The sequence below is a fragment of the Mustela nigripes genome, chromosome 12 (assembly GCF_022355385.1).
Source record: "Mustela nigripes isolate SB6536 chromosome 12, MUSNIG.SB6536, whole genome shotgun sequence".
NCBI classification, from domain to species: Eukaryota; Metazoa; Chordata; class Mammalia; order Carnivora; family Mustelidae; genus Mustela; species Mustela nigripes.
Window position 1 is genome coordinate 32,192,788 of NC_081568.1, and position 18,496 is coordinate 32,211,283.

Sequence of the window (18,496 nt, forward strand, 5' to 3'; positions counted from 1 at the left end):
TCCCACCATCATCAAACCTCCCCAGGAAGAGCTCCTTCAATTATTTTTCAAAGCCTCCTCATTGAAACTCTCCTGGCATGAACATTTTTGTCAGAACAAGAGTCTAAGCTGGGTTAAGATAGATTTGTGATTTCTAATGAAAGTCGCATAACTCTAAAAATAAACATGAATTACAGACACACCAGGGTGAGCTCTGAGCCTGCAGCAGACTGAAGTCTAAAATAACAGGGAGATGCTGTCCGCTGAGGGTACATGAGGTGAGGTGTTTGAAACCAAATTGACATCACAGAACTGGATGGAAACAAATTTGTTGTCAGGGCAGAATTGTCAAAGGTGCATCAGATTCCCCTCAAACAAACAAACAAACAAACAAACAAACAAACACCATTTTCTAGAGGGGATAGTCTCAGTGCTAAGGAATATAGGCTTTGGCTAGGAAAGGATGCCAGTTTGTGTTGGTGACGCAGAATGGAAGGATAAGCCCCAATGGACGTTCTATTCAAACTGAAAAAAACAACTCTGGGAATATATCTCCTCTCTGCCAGGGTCATTAAGCCTATTTATCACATTTTCCTTTCTTAAGGCACTGAAATTTTTATTTCCTCCTAACTGAGTAGAAGTGATATAATCACTTTTATTATATTAGAGAGGAAAATTATCCGTCTGTTTGTTTAATCTCATCAGCCATTGGAGTATATTTATGAGCGTGGGATGGAGGTCACCTGACTTTGAGCAGAGTATAGCCATTATCTGGTTAAAGTCAGAATGAGATCTGAGCGGCTTTTTTTTTTTTTTTTTTTTTTTGGTAAAATCAAAGTTATGCACAAAGATGAGAGTAGAATTTCAGCAACATCCAATAAGAGGGATTAGTATTAATTAGTGTACATATACAATATTATATAAAATTGAAAACTGAGGAATACGAAGAGTGCATTTGCATCCACAGGTCTGACTTAGTCTTAACTCTATAAATTAATAACTAACTGTTTGGAGAAGTTACTAATGGGAATATCTGTCCTATAACTCCTATGGAGTTGTTTTGAGTATCAAAGGAAACAATACATGAGAAAGTTCTTTTAAAATGTTCAAGTGCTGTACCTATGCCTTTTAGCTGCCTTCAAAATCCTCATTCTGGTGTGCTTTTACATTTTTAGAACCTTTGGGTCTTTGGTGTTCCTTGTTTATTTCTTTCAAGTCAACTCAATTTAAAAAGTTACCAAGATTAGGCACTGTATACTGAGGGCTTTAGCATTATTCATCCTTATATGACCTAGTCCAGATTTCATAAATAAGAAATTTATTTATGAATAAAATTATCATCACAGTGATACTTATAAAATAAAAATATTTTTAAATATTTTATCTTAAAGCCCCCAATTTTGGGGGGCAAATGGGAGGCTCAGCTGGTTAAGCATCCAACTCTTTTGACTCATTTTGACTCAGGTCATGACCTTGGGGTGGTGAGATCAAGCCCCACTTCGGACTCCTGGCTCAGCAGGGAATCTGCTAGAGATTCTCTCCCGCTTCCTCTGCTCCTTCCCATGCTCAACTATCTCTCTCTCACTCTCAAATAAGTAAATAAAATCTTCTAAAAAAACCTTTTCAATAAGGAGATAATTGAATAAATTATGGCTTCATCACAACATAGACATTATAATTATTTAAAAAATTAATGACACGGTAATAACTGTAAATAACTGGTATAGCACTAGTGCTAATATGTACAATTGGGTGCACTAAGCTAGCATAGAGTTTCTGGAAGCCTCTGGCAGTGTCACCCATATTCCTTTAGTTTCAGAATATGAGGGTGTCTAAGGGTCCTAGGGGTGGAAGCCAAGGCAAACTCAGGATAGGTATATGGAAAGCTTGGGACAGCAACCATTTCTAGCCACTATGGAAATGTTTCAATGTTTTAGTAACTGAAGTGGTTGAACTGTGCATTCCAACTTAATATCAGCTTATATGTGAAATCAAAAGGATAGAATGAAAAAGCGCATGCATAGTATTATAGTATTATAAAAAAAAACACTGAGGATGATGTAATTATAGTTTATTCTTTAGTTTGTCATATTATCCAAATTTTCTACAATGAATTTTTTTTACACTCTGGCTATTTCCATTTTTTTGCTATGATAACTTAGAAATAACGTGAACTTTTCCCATGACCTCATGCAAAATGTGCAAGAATCTGTATTGGTTATACTCTTAGAAGTAGACTTGTTAGATAGTAGAGTATCTGGCTGCTCAACTATACAATATAATTCCAAAGTATTTCCTCAAATGTCTTAATTACACCCCAGCAGATGCATATAAATGATCCCATTGATAAGTGTTCCCTACAGTCGGTATTGTCAGATTTAATTTTTTCTAACAATATGAGGTATGTTTGTTTTTCATTGTGCTCTTGATTTTCATTTTCTCATACATTTATGAATGTCCCTTTTTATAACCTGATACAGGCAGCTGTGGAAAGGGGGGAGGCCACACTTATAACCATGCAGACGAGAGTCTCCTCCTGTAGAAGCTGAGGGTTCCTATGAAAATCCCCAGAGATCTCTACTCATCTGTGACACTAGTTCATGATTAGAGATTTATTTCTCTGGGATGGGAAGGCTTTTCTGGCCCCAACAACCTTTTGTAAAATAACAACAGCTACCTCCAAGGGACACTTATCTAGGAAGCAGCACCCGAGAAGCTTTCCAAACACAGTGACTTGTATTAGGTTCACCCCTCACACCTTCACAAGGTAGGCATGGCTGTTTCCATTTCACAGCGAAGAGGAGTGAGGCCCACAACAGGTACATGACCAGAACACAAGGCCATCTGACTCCAAAACAATGCTCCCAATCATGATCCAAGGCAGCCTACCTATGAAGGACAGGGTCTACACCTTCATCTCCTAATCTGGTGGACCTCAACCCTGACTGCCTGTTAGAACCCCTTATGCAAAGGGAGTTACATCCCATCTTCAGCATGGGCATGGTATCTTGAAGGCAACGTGCTTGAGGCTGTTGGGCATTCCAGGACCCCAGTCTCTCATCTACCCGAGACCATGTAGCCACCTAGGAGATTTCAAAGAGTCCTCTTACACAACATCTGGTCCAGCCACATGATTCCGACACTGCGGCCCTGTCCAAAAGGAAATGTTGGTTGGGTGGGGGGGGTAAGTGACAGTTAAGTCTTGATCCCCACCACCCCTATTCTAGTAAGATACCCCTTCTTGCCTCTTTCCTTCTTCCTTCCCCTTTCTCCTCCTCCTTCTCTTCTCTTCCTTTGCTTTCTCCTTTCATGTTGTCCAACCTTATTACATTTAAACGTTCCTTTCTATCTTGCATAAAATATCTAAAAATGTTGTCTCCTTGAAACTCCAAGGGAAAATAAAAGATCTGGCATTCTTTAATTTCCTTTTGGTGTTTATTTTTTTTAAATGAAATTTTCAAATATACACAAAGAAGAGAATATGTAATAAGAAACACACACATATCCTTGTGAGTCTATCAACCAGCTTCATTTCTCATGTTGTCATTGTTGTTGTTTAAGTAATCTCTACAACCAACATGGGCTCAAACCTGGCAACCCTGAGATCAAGAGTCGTACGCTCTACCTACTGAGCCAGCCATGCCCACAGCTTTGGTTCTTACCAACATCCTGGCATTCTAATTTTATCTAGCCTTCTCCATGCATAACACTTGATTTTCCTTTTTTCTTTGAATATTTAAAGAAAATCAATGGTATCATATTATTTCAGTTGTAAGTATTTTAGTTTGTATCTGAAATCTTTTCAGTTTTCAAGGGTTATTTCTTAGGGTAATTGTTTCTAGTGGTTGGAATGTGAGACAACAGAAGCAAGAATTCAGTGGTTTAGGAGAGCTTTAACACCCTGGCAAGGACCCCAGGGAATGGGGTAATGAGAAATTAGTAGCCCACACTGAATGAAACTGAAATGCTTGAGTTGCTGAGGCAGTTTCTAGAGAAAGCAAAAAGACTGAGGAAAGTAAGCATCTCAGAATAGATATATTATGTGAGGTCAGCAGCCCCCTGGAAAATTGTATTATGTGGGACACTCCATTCATTAAGGCCACCAATTATGGCCAAGAAGGGCAGCCACTGAGAATGTTGTTTACAGCCACCATCAGAAGAGGGAAAGAGTACAGGAGCAAGAGGGGACAGTGGCCCAATAAAATGTCATTATGATCCCTTGCTCAGCCAATTTTCAGATCTGGAATTCAATGAGTCACAGGATGGCCAGGTCAAAAGGAAGGAGCTTGCAATGCCACAGCAAATTTATCCTGTGAAAAATACCTCCAGTCCTTCCCTAGTGAGACTGAGAGCCATTCACCCGGGTTACTGTACACTGGGGAAATAAGGATGTCAAAATATTTTGAGGATTATAGGACACAGGGTCTGAGTTGACATAGAGCCTCATTGGAGCCCCTCTGTGAGAGCGGAGACACATAGGAGCTAGGTAATAATTGATTCCTGGCCCAAGCCTACCCTACAATGGGTCTTTTCCTTGTCACTGAGTATATTGTTGGAATTGACACCCTTGGCAGCTGGAGTAATCCTCACATTGAGTTTTTAGCCTGTGGGTTAAGAGCTACAATGGTGGGGAAGGACAAATGTTAGACTCTGAAGCCATGTTAAGATGCAGATGAGATATTAAATATAAGACAATCCTGGGGAATGGGGTATACATATTTGTGTCAAATTTAAAGATCTAAATATCCACGGGGAGGGGTGCTTGGGTGGCTTAGTCCATTAAGTGTTTGCCTTCAATTCAGATCATGATCTCAGGTCCTGGGACTGAATCTCAAATCAGACTCCCTGCTGAGCATGCTTCTTCCTCTGCCTCTCCCCCCATTCATTCTCTCTCCCAAATAAATAAATAAAATCTTTAAATACATAAATAAATATCCACAGGTAGTGGTTCCTCTCATATCCCTCTAATTAGACAGCCTGACCTTTGCAGAAACCTGATGGATGCTAGTGAATGTGGACTTGCTCACTCTCATCCAGGGAGCTGTCCCAGTTGCAACTGCCAGCCAGATGTGGTATCTTTGGGAGGGCAGAGTAATAATGTCTCAGGTATATACTATGTGGCCTTTTATTTGGCAAATGTGTTCTCTTCCATTTTCAATAAGATAGAAATAATTTGCATCCACGTGGACAACAATTCATTCCAAGTTTTGCCCCAAGGCCATGTTAACTCTCCTGCCTCCTATCATCACCTAGTTCAGAGATCTTGAGCTCCTGGACCATGTTGCGCAGGACAAGCAATAGATAACTACCACGTGAGAGACTCAGGTTCTCCAGCAGGTGAGAGAGAAACACATGTTTGCAGAGATATGACAGCTCAGAAAAGTTCGTAGAGGATGTAGTCAGGGATATGTCAGAATATCCCCAAGTCCAAGAGAGATTGCTGCCCAAGGCCAATGGCCCTCCTCAGCGTTGGGAAGCAGTGTATTTGATACCTTGCATTTGTGCTTCAGCCCTCATACACTAACACGGAAAGCTGTCAACTCTTGATCCTTGGCCATATAATCCAGTCAACACCATGTCATTGAAATATGTGTCTGAGGTGAAAAAAAAAAAATTCATCATGGAGTTTGCAAGCCTCACTGGAAGAATTAGAACAGGTGCCTTTGGTATGGTGGAGCAAGACCGAGCCATGTATGGTGTAGAATTATACATGTTTTTGAGAAAAAAGCTCCTGGAGAGTGCCTGAGTCCTGGTGGAAGAATTGAGCATGGGGACAAAGTGACTGTGCACCCCTCATTTCCTATGATGACCTGGGTTCTGTGAGACCTGCTACATCGAAAGCCAGAGGGGACAGAATGCCGTCCAGCATTGAGACAGTAGAGCTCGAAGTGAACCCTCCAAGACTGATTAAGTGGGGCTGCTTTTATATACCCTAGGGGCAGGAGAAACACATGGAGGGTGCCAGGGATCCAACTGGGTCTGGTTTTTACTCCCTTACCTGATTACTACAGCTGTGAGTGAACAAATGCAGCAACATTGTCAGTAAGTCCTTAGAGTATAATGTAAATTAATACATTTACCTGTGGAGGAAGGTCTGATTACCAGGGTCTCAGGCCTCTCAGGAATGGGTCCTATTAGCAGGTAAAAACTAAAACCTTCAGATGAACTACTGGGTATTTACCCCAAAGAAACAGATGGAGTGAAAAGAAGAGCCATCTATACCCCAATGTTTATAGCAGCAATGGCCAGGGTCACCAAACTGCGGAAAGAACCAAGATGCCCTTCAACGGACGAATGGATAAGGAAGATGTGGTCCATGTACACTATGGAGTATTATACCTCCATCAGAAAGGATGAATACCCAACTTTTGTAGCAACATGGAAAGGACTGGAAGAGATTATGCTGAGTGAAATAAGTCAAGCAGAGTCAATTATCATATGGTTTCACTTATTTGTGGAGCATAACAAATAGCATGGAGGACAAGGGGAGATGGAGAGGAGAAGGGAGTTGAGGGAAATTGGAAGGGGAGGTGAACCATGAGAGACTCTGAATAACAATTTGAGGATTTTGAAGGGGCAGGGGATGGGAGGTTGGGGGAACCAAGTGGTGGGTATTAGAGAGGGTGTGGATTGCATGGAGCACTGGGTGTGGTGCAAAAAACAATGAATACTGTTAAACTGAAAAGAAATTAAAAAAAAAAAAACCTGCAGATGATCGCTGATGGGGAGGGGAATTGCAAATGGATGGTGAGGGGAGCCTTGGGCTCCATTAAGCCTCTGACTCTTGATCTCAGCTCAGGTGTTGATCTTGGGGTTGTGAGTTCAAGCCCCACTTTTGGCTCCATGCTGGGTGTGGAGTTTACTCAGGGCGAAAAAAATGGATGGTGAAGGAGGAACGCAACGAGCACAAGATGTGGCCTCAGATTAATGTTAAGAACAGAGGCTGCCTGGTCCTCCTCCGAGTTAACCTCAGGAATGAAGGCACGCAGGAGCTGCTCTTTGAACGTGTGAGATGTATATCGAGGCGGGATGAATGGCGAACTGTGGTATCTCACAGGTATATTGTTCAGATCTTTCTTTAAGAGAGAAGCTGCTGCAAGGATCGTCATTAGCAGACAACCTCTACTCCTTTGGGATGGGTCACCGCACTTAGCCTAAGGTCATTCTTTGGCTGGTCCGCTCCCAGGCATGGATAAGTGAGGCAGGGGTACCAGAGCTGAGCCTCTTCTGTCCACGGTGTGACTCGGGAACTGGGCAGAGGGTTCTGGGCCCCATCTCAGCCCGGCTGAGACCTTCTCGGGAGGTCTTCACAGGTGTCAGATCCGTAGTGTGAGCAGATTCCCTCCACACTCTCCTTTCCTCTCCCCTTTTATTTTTGCCATGGAGTCTTGCGTACCTCTCATTCTTCTTGGTGCCTGCTTTCTGGGGGACCCAAACTGACACAATATAGTTGTTTTTTATTCAATGAAATTCTTGATAGGCTTTTAAATTTATCTTGTGATTAGCCTTTTGTTGTCCTTGTCTTTTTTTCTTGATTCATTTTTGCCCCTTTTGATTGTCTCTACATTATATTTTTAATCATTGCACCTCCATTGCCTTGTTAGTATATGCTTTTTTTTTTTTTACTATTAATTAGTATAGATTTAGAGGTTATAATCTGTATCCTGAAATCACTTAATATAAAAATTAATACCTTTACCACTCTCTGGACCTTAGGACTTTTTTTTTTTTTTTTTAATTTGAGAGAGAGAGCAGGCATGAAAGAGGCGAGGGGCAAAGAGAGAAGCCGGTTCCCTGATGAGCAGAGAGCCTGATGTGGGACTTGATCCTGGGACTCCAGGATCATGACCTGAGCCGAAGGCTGTTGCTTAACCAATTGAGCCACTCAGGTTCTCAGGGGCTTAGGACATTTTAACCTCATTGATCCTTTTCTCAAAGTATGTAATGGTATTTTCATATGTTTTCTCTTCATTTTTCTTCATATTTTATTTTAATCCTCATGCACATGATTATGTAGTCCATATTCATTTACCCACATATTAGCCTTGTCACCTCAATCATGTTCTTTCTAGCTAAAGAAAACATTTGTTATTTCTTTCAAGGCACATCTGCTAATGCTCAATTCTTGGAAAATATTTTTATATCACCTTCATTTTCAGAAGATATTTTTGCTGTAGAATTCTAGATTAGCAGGTGTTCTCTTCCTGTCCTTTACGACTCTAAATATTACATCATTGGCTTCCCTTATTTCTGTTTAGGAGTCAACTTGAAGGTTAATTGATGCTCCTGAAGGATTTTTTTTTTCTTCTGCTTAACAGCATTCAAGACTTTTTTTCTGTTTTTTGCTTTTCAGCCTCTTGACCATGATGGATCTCCATGTGGTCTAATTCAGATTATTCTTAGGGTGTAGCTCTTAAAAGCTCAACCGAAAGCTTGGGATATTTATCAGGGTCTCTATTTTCCTATGGTCTCGGAACTCAACTTGTGCAAACTTCCCTGTTATAAGGTTTTACTCAGCTTCTCAACCTGTCTGCTGCCATTTTCTGAGCTGGCAAATACCTTACAAAGAGGCACTCACTTCTCCGGCCTCTGTCCTCTGCCTGGGTCTGGGTATGAGAGATCCTTGTTCTGATGCTTTTCTACAAATTCTGTGAACAAATCATCCAGATGTCCTAGCTGTTCTCAGTTGGAAGTTTCATTTGAGAAAAACTGCATCACCATTGCCAGAAACAGACCTCCCACATGAGACCCTCAGAGCTGTGTTCAGAGCTGTGGAAATAGCAATCTTAAAAGTTTCTAGGTGTGGGCTTGTTTGGATTTGTTCTATCGTGGGATCACAGGTCTGCTTTCTGATAATTCCCGTCTTCCTTTAATTCGGGGAAATCATTAGCCATGTTCTCTATTCTTCGATTTTAGAACAATTATTAGGTACATGTCAGAGCTTCTTATCTGTTAATATTGTGTCAGGAGCTATTCTCTGTATACAATATTTTTAAAGTTTTTATTTTTTGTTATGCTCCACATTTTGTTCTAGGTAAATTCTTAACTCCTGTCCTCCGATTTGCCAATTCTCTCATCAGTCTGATACTTAGTCTGTTTTTTCTTATTTGTGATTGTATTTTTCATTTTTATAAGTTTTCCTCTAGCCCTATTTACTGTGATTCACGTCTTCCTGTTTTTGCTACCTAATTATTTATTATTTATTGATTTTGCCTTATAGATATGAGAGCAAGCCTCAGGGGAGAAAGTAGGAGTTCACAGAAGAATGTTCAGCATTTGGTATAATCTTTTTTTTTCTTTTTCCCCTCTTGAGGTATTTGAGGAATCTGAAGTCAAGAGGTTGAGAAGTTAAGCAGACCTTTTATTGGGTTAATGGGGGGTCAGGTAAAAATGGCAATTTCCCCCTTTATTTTTCTCATTGATTTGCTGTAGTAAAGTCCACTTTAGAATAGTGACAGAAGTGCTCAGTATTTCTGAGCAGCTATTATTTTGTTGTTGATATTGTTACTAATATTACTATCCTCCTGCTTCTTCTCCTCTTCATCTCTATGGAGATTTTTAAAAAAATTTTTTCTATGGAGATTTTAAAGTCCTTAGAATGTTTTAATATTTGATATTATTTTGGATAATATCAAAGTAATGCCTCCTGTTTTGTGAGCTTTATGATATTTATTTTTCTTATGTATGCTTTTTATTTAATTTAATTTTTTTTAAAACCAAGGATATATTTACATTGATGTTTAATCACCCAAATCTACCCAGTTTACCTTAGAGTCACCTTAGTGTTGCATATTCTATGGGTTTGGACAAATGTGTGATAGCATGGGCCTATCATTATAATACCATACAGAGTATTTTTACTTCTCTAAAAATGTGCTCTGCCTGTTCATCTACCTTCCCACTCCCCTGATCCCAGTAGCCACTGATCCTTCCACTGTGTCTATAGTTTTGTCCTTTCCAGAATGTCATGTTGTTGGAAAATATACAGTGTGGAGCCTTTTCAGATTGGCTTCTTTCACTGTTTCCACTTCTTTATTTGTCAATTTGCCTACTGAAGGACATCTTGATTGCTTCCAGGTTTTGGCAGTTATGCATAAAGCTGCTATAAACACCTGTGTGCAGAATTTTGCATGGACATAAATTTTTAACTCCTTTGAGATTGCTGGATTGTGTATAGGAAGCATATGTTTAGCTTTGTAATAAACTGCCAAACCATCTTCCCAAGTGGCTGTGCCAATTTGTATTCCCACCAGCAATGAATGAGAGTTCCTCTTGCTCTATATCCTTGCCGGCATTTGGTGTCATCAGTGTTCTGGATTTGGGCCATTCTAATAGGTATGTAGTGCTATCTTGTTTTAATTTGCATTTCCTTGATGATACATTATGTGGAGTATCTTTTCATATGCTTACTTGCCATCTGTATATCTTTTTTTTTTTTTTTACTAGTTTTTCCAGATTTTTATTTAAATTCATGTTACTTAACATATAGCATACTATCATTTTCAGGAGCAGAATTTAGTAGTTCCTGACTTACACACAACACCCAGTGCTCATCACAAGTACCCTCCTTAATGCCCATCAACCATTTGGCTCATCCCCCCCTCGCCTCCAACAACCCTCAGTTCATTCTTTCTAGTTAAGAGTCTCTTATCATTTGCCTCCCTCTCTGTTTTTAATCTTATTTTTCTTTCCCTTTCCCTATGTTCATCTGTTTTGTTTCTTAAATTCCACATGAGTGAAATCATATGGTATTTGTTTTTCTCTGACTTGTTTCACTTAGCATAATATCCTCTAGTTCCATCCATGTCATCTTAAATGACAGGATATCATTCTTTTTGATGGTTAATTAATATTCCATTATACACACACACACACACACACCACACCACACCACACATACACACACACCCCTTCTTTATTCATTCATCAGTTGGTGGACATTTGGGCTCTTTCCAAAATTTGACTATTGTTGGGAATGCTGTTATAAACATCGGGGTGCATATCCCCCTTTGAATCAGCATTTTTGTATCCTTTGGATAAATCCTTAGTAGTGCAATTGCTGGGTCATGAGGAAGTTCTATTTTTAATGTTTTGAGGACCCTCCATACTGTGTTCCAGAGTGGCTGCACCAGTTTGCATTCCCAATCAACAGTATAAGATGGTTCCCCTTGCTTCACATCCTCTCATGTGTTTTGGAATTTTTATTTGTAAGTTTCTCTTGTGTAGGATTTATGTGTATAAGTACATATATTTGTCTGTGTTTTCTTTCTCTTTTGCTATGCACATGTCTCTTTCTTAGTATTTCACACTTGCCTTTACCCGTATGCTGGAATCCTCATTGTGGAACCAGACCTTATTTTGATAACATGGATCTATTATGCTGGGAGAATAGCAAAGATTTATTTTCTAAGCCAGCAGGTTAGCTTGGCCCAAGTTTGGAATCTCAAATGTAGTTGCTCTCTCTATATAGGGTGAGCTTTTTAAAAAAAGACTTTGCTCATGGCAAGACTTCTTTGCTCATCTCTGTATTCATTTAGACTCTAGTTGTCTAAAATGTATGCGGTATTATAGTTTCTAATCAGCCATCTAGAAATTGATCTAGATATTTGTTCTGGTTCTATCCTGAAGTTCAGTAGGTATTCAGGCCTAATCCAGACTTAATTCTTTTTCTGGTTCATGAATATCTGGTTAAGATCAGTTTAAGCACAAATACAACTTTAAAAATATATGCAAAAAATTTGTTTATCACTGTTATGCATTTATAATGAAGTTTTTATTTAATGGGTAATCTTATAATACTACCTTGATTAGAAGAAGTGTAATTATTATCAATGGTAACTGCAGAAACGGAGTAATGATTACAGTGTTGGCTCACATTAAGATTGCCATCACCTAAAAGCCTCAGATTTTTTCCTATGAACTGTTGCAAAGTCAACAATTGATATTCTACATGCACAACAATATTTTTGATGTCCATTTTTTTGTCAGCAGGTGGAAAGAAACAGTCATCTTCACATAGTCTCATTAAAGTGTTGTTTATAACAAAATACGGGAAGAAATAGATTAACCAAATTGTCTACCTTTATGAAGAAGTAGGGAAGTAAATAAATAAAGTTACAACAGATACTTTGAGAGTCAAAAGTAAATAAATAAATGAAATGTTACAAAAATCGTAGATACAAAAATGATAGTAAGATATCTGAGATGTTAACTTGATATGACTGTCCTATGGGTCATATGTTTTCAAGATATTTCATTCTTATTTAACTCTTTTGTTTTGTGGGTTACATAATGGATGGATCTTTATCCTTTCATTAAATACATTTTCAAAAATTAAGCATATAAAAGACTATCAGGGAATTTGTCAAAAGTGCATTATACTGATATCCTGCCAAATTTGATTCTATATTAATGCATTTATAAATTACAAAACTGCCAAGAAAAATTTAAGCTGAATGGCTTCCCAGATGAAACATAAACAAAATAAATATTTTCTTTAAGCATTAAGCAATTTCTGGAAACAGAAACAAAATAGTTCTTTCTATGAAACCATTTTTTTCCCATTGGTTTTTTGTTGAATACCCACATGTTCATACATCACTGGAAGCTTCTACTTTGTGGTCATCCTTTTCTTCCTCTTTCTGTTGTCTGTTCCTTGGGTAATGAGGTTGAGGGTTCCTGACATGGATCTCAAGGGAACAATAAATGTATCAGTCAAGATAATCCAATTAATTTATTTGGATTTTATTTGTGAAAGGTTGGATTAGCTATAATTCCTGGATCACAGTATTTCATCATCATTGGCCTTCCTGTTTTTTTTTTTTTTTTTTTTTTTTTAAAGGGAGGACACAAGGGAGTGGGGGGGGGGGGGTTTGGGGGGGGGGGCAGAGGGAGAGGAGACAGAGAATCTCAGGCGGGCTCCATGCTCAGCATGTAGTGCTTTACCTCATAACCCTGAGATCGTAGGGTTCTACCTCATGACCCTGAGATCATGACCGGAGCTAAAATCAAGACTCGGAACTTAACTGACCGAGCAGCCCAGGAGTCCCTAAGCATGGCATTCTTTTGGCCCTTTGTTTATGGAATAAAATTTTGACTTCTATTTCACATATAAATATTTTTGCAATTAGAAACACATTGCCACTTTCATTAAGTGGCTGAACCACAGTAGAGTCCTTGAACAAACTTGCTTATCTTTTGGTTATGCTCAAAGGCAAAATAAGGTATGTTAAAGAAAAAATTTCAACAAGTATATTTAAAGATCTAATTGGTTTTATTCAAAGCTTCATGGATCAGGCAGCATCTCATCTGACAAATAAAATGTTGTGCAAAATTATAGGCAGAAGTGGTACAGGACAAGGAAGTTATTAGCAGAAGAAAAATGACTCTATTTTCGGCCTGTTGTTTCTTTTTAATGGGTGTTAGCAAACATATTTGCATCTCATTAGCAGGATTTGGTACACTGCATATAAATGTGTCCTAATTGGCAGGCAAGCGATTAAAAATATTTTTAAAATCAACTCTGAATGCATTTAGGGGTGATGAACCCTGTGAGTGCATCAAAAGGGCCCTCCTTCCCATTCTCTTGATCATAAAGCTTGATTCTCACCCATCTTTCACTTCCTGGCTTTGAAGGCATTTGCATTTGCTGCCCTTGTTTAAAGCCTCAAAATTAATATTTGACTGCTCCTGAAAATTGGGCTCCTAAGCACGAAATAGATCTATGTAGTGTCTGTGTGATGCAGATGTAATACTATTGACAGGAATTCCTAAAGAAAAGTTAACTTAGTATGATATAGAGTACTGGAATGAGTGGCAGGAAACTTGGATTCTAGTCCTTGTTTTGCTACCAACGAGTTGGTAACCTCAGGAAAGCCTCTGAACTTCCCTCAACACCCTAACCCATTCTGCTATCATTCCATCCAATTTTGCTCAAGTTAGAACCTGAGTGTCTTTCTCTGATTGATTATATTCAAACAATCAGCAAGTCCTAATGATTCTACCTTGAATGAAGCTCCTTCTCTCCTTATTTCCTACCACAATCCCAGTCTGTGCTTTGAGAGAGGAAGTGGCCATGTGCCTGAGACCATTCACTTCTCCAGTTTTAACACCAGCATCCTGCTCAACCGAAAGATCCCCACTGGTTTCTCTGTCCCACAACAGTGAGCCCTGCCTGTGCCCAGCCTGACTGTTGGTCCCTTTCTAGCTGACATACAAGGTCAGCATGTGCCCCCGGGGACAGAGGAGAGCCTCAGCTCACTCTGTAAGATTGCCTTCTCTAAAACGTTGTCCCCAAGCTTTGCCCAGTGGCAGTATCGTAGCCAATGAGGTTTATCCGAGGCGCGATTATTGCTAATTAAAACGTTATCCCCTTTGGTCATTGTTGTTCTAGAGCCCTTTTATGCCTTAATATATGATATTTTAAAAAAAAGATTTTATTTATTTATTTGACAGAGATCACAAGCAGGCAGAGAGGCAGGCAGAGAGAGGGGAAGGGAAGCAGGCTCCCCACTGAGGAGAGAGCCAGATGCGGGGCTCAAACCCAGGACCCTGGGATCATGAGCCGAGCCGAAGGCAGAGGCTTAACCCACTGAGCCACCCAGATGCCCCATATGCCTTAATATATGATTTTTAAATGTTTTAGCTTTTTCCTTTGCTTTTCAGCAGCGTGTTGGTCTCCAACCTCCCTGAAAGTAAAAGTCAAATGAGCTTCATTTTTTGGAGAAGCTCCAGAATCTTTCTCAGCTCCCCTCCAGACTCTCACCCCACCTCTTTACATGGGCTATTCACACTTTCTGCTCCTTTCCCCCTAAGACTTCACGTGTCCTCGACCTCTTACATCTCCTCAGTTCTCATTGTGGTCTGTAATAACTTATTTATTAGTAATTCATAACTTAGCTTTGTCCCTTTCATAATAATTTATGCTCCATGAGAATCAGAATCATGTTTGTCCCTAATAGTGCTTTTAGGACGCTCTCAATTGAATGAATAAATAAGTACTGAAATGAATGAGTGAATGAATAATTCAAAAAAAGAAAATTGGGCTTTGTTCTCTGAGGGAAATTATTTACTTAGATAGTTTTTTGTGTGTCCTTGGTAGATAACTCCCAAATGTATGCCTCTAATCCAATAAATTCCTTATTTCTCTTATGTTTTTATTTTAAACAATTAAATATATTTTGATCACTTGCTGTACAAATAGCTTTGTGCCAGTTATTTTAAGGTATACTGAGATTTTTATCATAGCTCCTTTCCTCATGTATATTGTGATCAATTTTAGTAGACATAATGAGTAAAGCTTATAATATCCTTTAGATAAGATGTTTAAGCATACAGCAAATGCTTAGGAAATGTTAAATATATTATTATTAACTCTGCTGTTGTTGTCATTTAAACAAGTACTCCAGGTCAAGAATACTTAAAACACCTTCTGGGAACTGATTTTGGGTGGGTTTCATGGGACAAGGAGCCTATGACAGAATGTGTATGAACTTTGCATTAATTTCATTGCTTAGTTTAGCCTACTTTTGTTGCTGTTGTAGCCAGACTTTGTGGCTGAAGAGGGCAATATGTTGATTTACACTCTGGACCCAGCTCCTCTCCTTGGAAACCACAGGAAATAATTTGCAAACACTTAGCGTGGCGCCATGGGAAGCGATTTTGGTACAGGTGGCGGAGGCATCATCTCTGGAATCACGGGATCTGCTGCCCACCCTTTCACGTGGCACATTCTTCTGTTTCTCACGTCAGTCTGTCAGTACTCCTGTTTTTCTCTCTTTGTTTTTCCTCCGATTCTCACTGTCCAAGAGCAGCAAACAGTCTTGAAACACTTCACTTAACCAGGGGCTGTGGATACCTGCAATTCCTGAACTCACGGATAAAGTGCGGTCCACCACACTGGAGGGCACGGGCAGGGTGTCAAAAGGAGCAAACATGCAGCTGAAGGGGCAGGTGGCCATGTGGTCTGATTGTAGGAGCAGGAGCCTGGGAATGGTAATGGAGGCCTTCAAGCCTGTAGAAGGATAGCCGTGAGGAACAGCGTCCAGGCTAGAGTTAGTGTTCACGGACTCAGAGCGGACAGAACGATTCCTGATTTCAATTGCTTGCCTAAGCTCTGATCTGAAACAGTTCTCCTGATTGGATTGTGTTTGTTTGTTTGTTTGTTTTGTTTTTCTTTTTTTAAAAGTAATTTTTATTAATATATAATGTATTATTTGCCCCAGGGGTACAGGTCTGTGAATCATCAGGCTTACATATTTCACAGCACTCACCATAGCATATACCCACCCCACTGTCCATACTGATTGGGTTTTTATTGAGTGTGTGCTATCATCTAAGTTCTGGAATGGGTAGGTCTGCTGAGATTTGGGAATCCATATTTTATTTTACTAAATGTTTTAAAGTTTGAGTATAGTTGACACACAAAGTTTTATTACTTTCAAGTGTGTAACATAGTGACTCAACATCTCTATCCATTATGCTGTCCTCCCCACAAGTATATCTATTACAATATCTGGGAATCAATATTTTAAAAAATATTTTGAATATTTTGATGATATACAAATGATTTTGATGATATCCAAATGATTTTGATGATTCCCAGGTTTGGGAATCACTACCAGGAAATCTCTTATTGTTCCAGCAATGTCTCCACGTTTGTGGAGGTGTCTGAAGGAGGTGTCATTACTTTATTCCTACATGCTTCCATGTGTATTTCCTGAGAACAGAGACATTCCCTCCCATAACTACTTTGGTTGTTGATCGCTGTGTAACCAACCAGCCCCAACTTCATGGTATAAAACAACCACTATTGCATATTGCTTATGGCTTACGTGGGTTAGGAATTTGGAGCGAGAACAATGGAGGTGGTTTCCCTCTGTTTTATGCTGTCTGAAACCTCAAGTAGAAAGACTCAACATTCTTCATTCATGTCTGGTGTCTGGATGGGGACATCTCAAAATCTGGGCTAAGTTGTAACTGTTGCCCAGGGCCCCTCTTCAAGGACTCTTCATGGGTCATGGGTTTCCTCACAGGATGGGGGCCTTAGCGTCATTGGCTTCTATCATGGCAGGTCAGGGCACTAGGAGGAACTGTTTCTGTGGATCAAGTAAAAACTTCAAGCTTTCTTTTGGGGGAAATCTCAGAAGGCACATAATATCACTTTTGGTCTACTTCAATAGTGGAAGCAGTCAGAAACCTGCCAGAATTCAGGGGTATGAAATTAGAACTGACATCTCAATGGAAGAATGTCAAATAATATGCAGCCATCTTTATAATCACGACAATAACCACAGTATAATTAGAAAATCAATGAATCTATATCAATACTGTTCTGCCTGCTCCTGAGTTCTTAAGTTACTCTGACCAGGTGTGACATCTGTCTGCCTTTCACAAGGTGTATGAAATTTGGCAAGCAGTTCTGGTCTCTGATCCTTAATTTCCTCATTTCTAAATGAGGCTAATAACACCTATGTCTCTTAGAGTATCTGGAAGGACTAACTAAAAATAGTTATGTGGTGAGCCTGGCACCTACTTGTGGCTTAATAAACTTTAGGTCTCCCTTTCCCCTCGGAGAATTAAGCATGACATTGAGTGCTCAATAAGTCTACAATTTTTGTTACTTGGGAAGCTTTAGAGGTTATCTTGGCTTTCTAAGAAATAACAAAGAGATTCATTATGAAGTGAAATTGTTGTCTTACTAGGTTCCATTTCTGAAGGTTCATCTTTCCTTTGTTAGATGCACAATAAGTACATTCAACCAAGAGAGGAAAGTTTATTTAAAAAAAACCCACAATTTTTAATCATTTTAAAATAAAAACCCATGCTACCAATCCATCAATATCGTTAAAGTACAAACCTCAAGAACATGATTAATTTCTGAATCAGGATACCTTTGGCGAAAGGTAGCAGAAAACTCAACTCACGAAACAGCTTAAACAATAGAGAAAATTTATTATTTTGTAACAAGACCAGAAGAATGGACGCTCCTTAGTTAGGTAATTCAGGGGCTCAATGATTTCACAGGGAATCCACAAATGGTTCTTTCTGTGTCTCTACTGGAGCCTTTTCCATATGTTGGCCTAGACTACAAATGAAAAGCCACTCACGGTGCCAGGATGGCTATAGTAATTCCAAGCATTAGGTTTACACATGGCAACATCCAGAAGAGACCATTACTTTCTGTGAACTCCTGCAGAGTGAGCCATTGCTTCTCTCAGACCCTGTGGAAGATGCTTCTCACCACTCATTCATCAATCTGGTATCAATGGCACATGTATACACCACACGGGATGAGAAAGGGAGCCACAGTGATGGACTTACACCAACTGTGGTACACTTTCTGGATCTGGTGTTAGGACTAGAACCAGCCTTTTCTGAAATGCCGGCTGTTGGCAGGGGGATGGGTAGATTTTTGTGGGGAGAGGGACAATAAATAACACCTGCTTCTATATACTAGTTAGATTTCAAGTTATGTCCAAGCCCTGGAAATTGGAATGAAGGATCCATTTTTGTATAT

The 18,496-nt window shown here is 39.4% G+C and overlaps 1 protein-coding gene and 1 non-coding gene across 2 annotated transcripts in view; one reads left to right on the forward strand and one right to left on the reverse strand.

The window, feature by feature from the left end:
- MROH2B (maestro heat like repeat family member 2B) overlaps positions 1 to 15,938 on the reverse strand; it is a 97,580-nt gene extending 81,642 nt beyond the window's left edge. Inside the window, exon 1 of the mRNA XM_059416318.1 lies at positions 15,836 to 15,938. Within this exon, the coding sequence (XP_059272301.1) occupies positions 15,836 to 15,938 (103 nt within the window). The remainder of the gene's footprint in view (positions 1 to 15,835) is intronic.
- Positions 14,275 to 14,410, forward strand: LOC132028904 (U4 spliceosomal RNA). The gene has a single exon (XR_009407580.1). It is a non-coding gene; the product is annotated as a U4 spliceosomal RNA (small nuclear RNA).
- Positions 15,939 to 18,496: the final 2,558 nt, after the last annotated feature.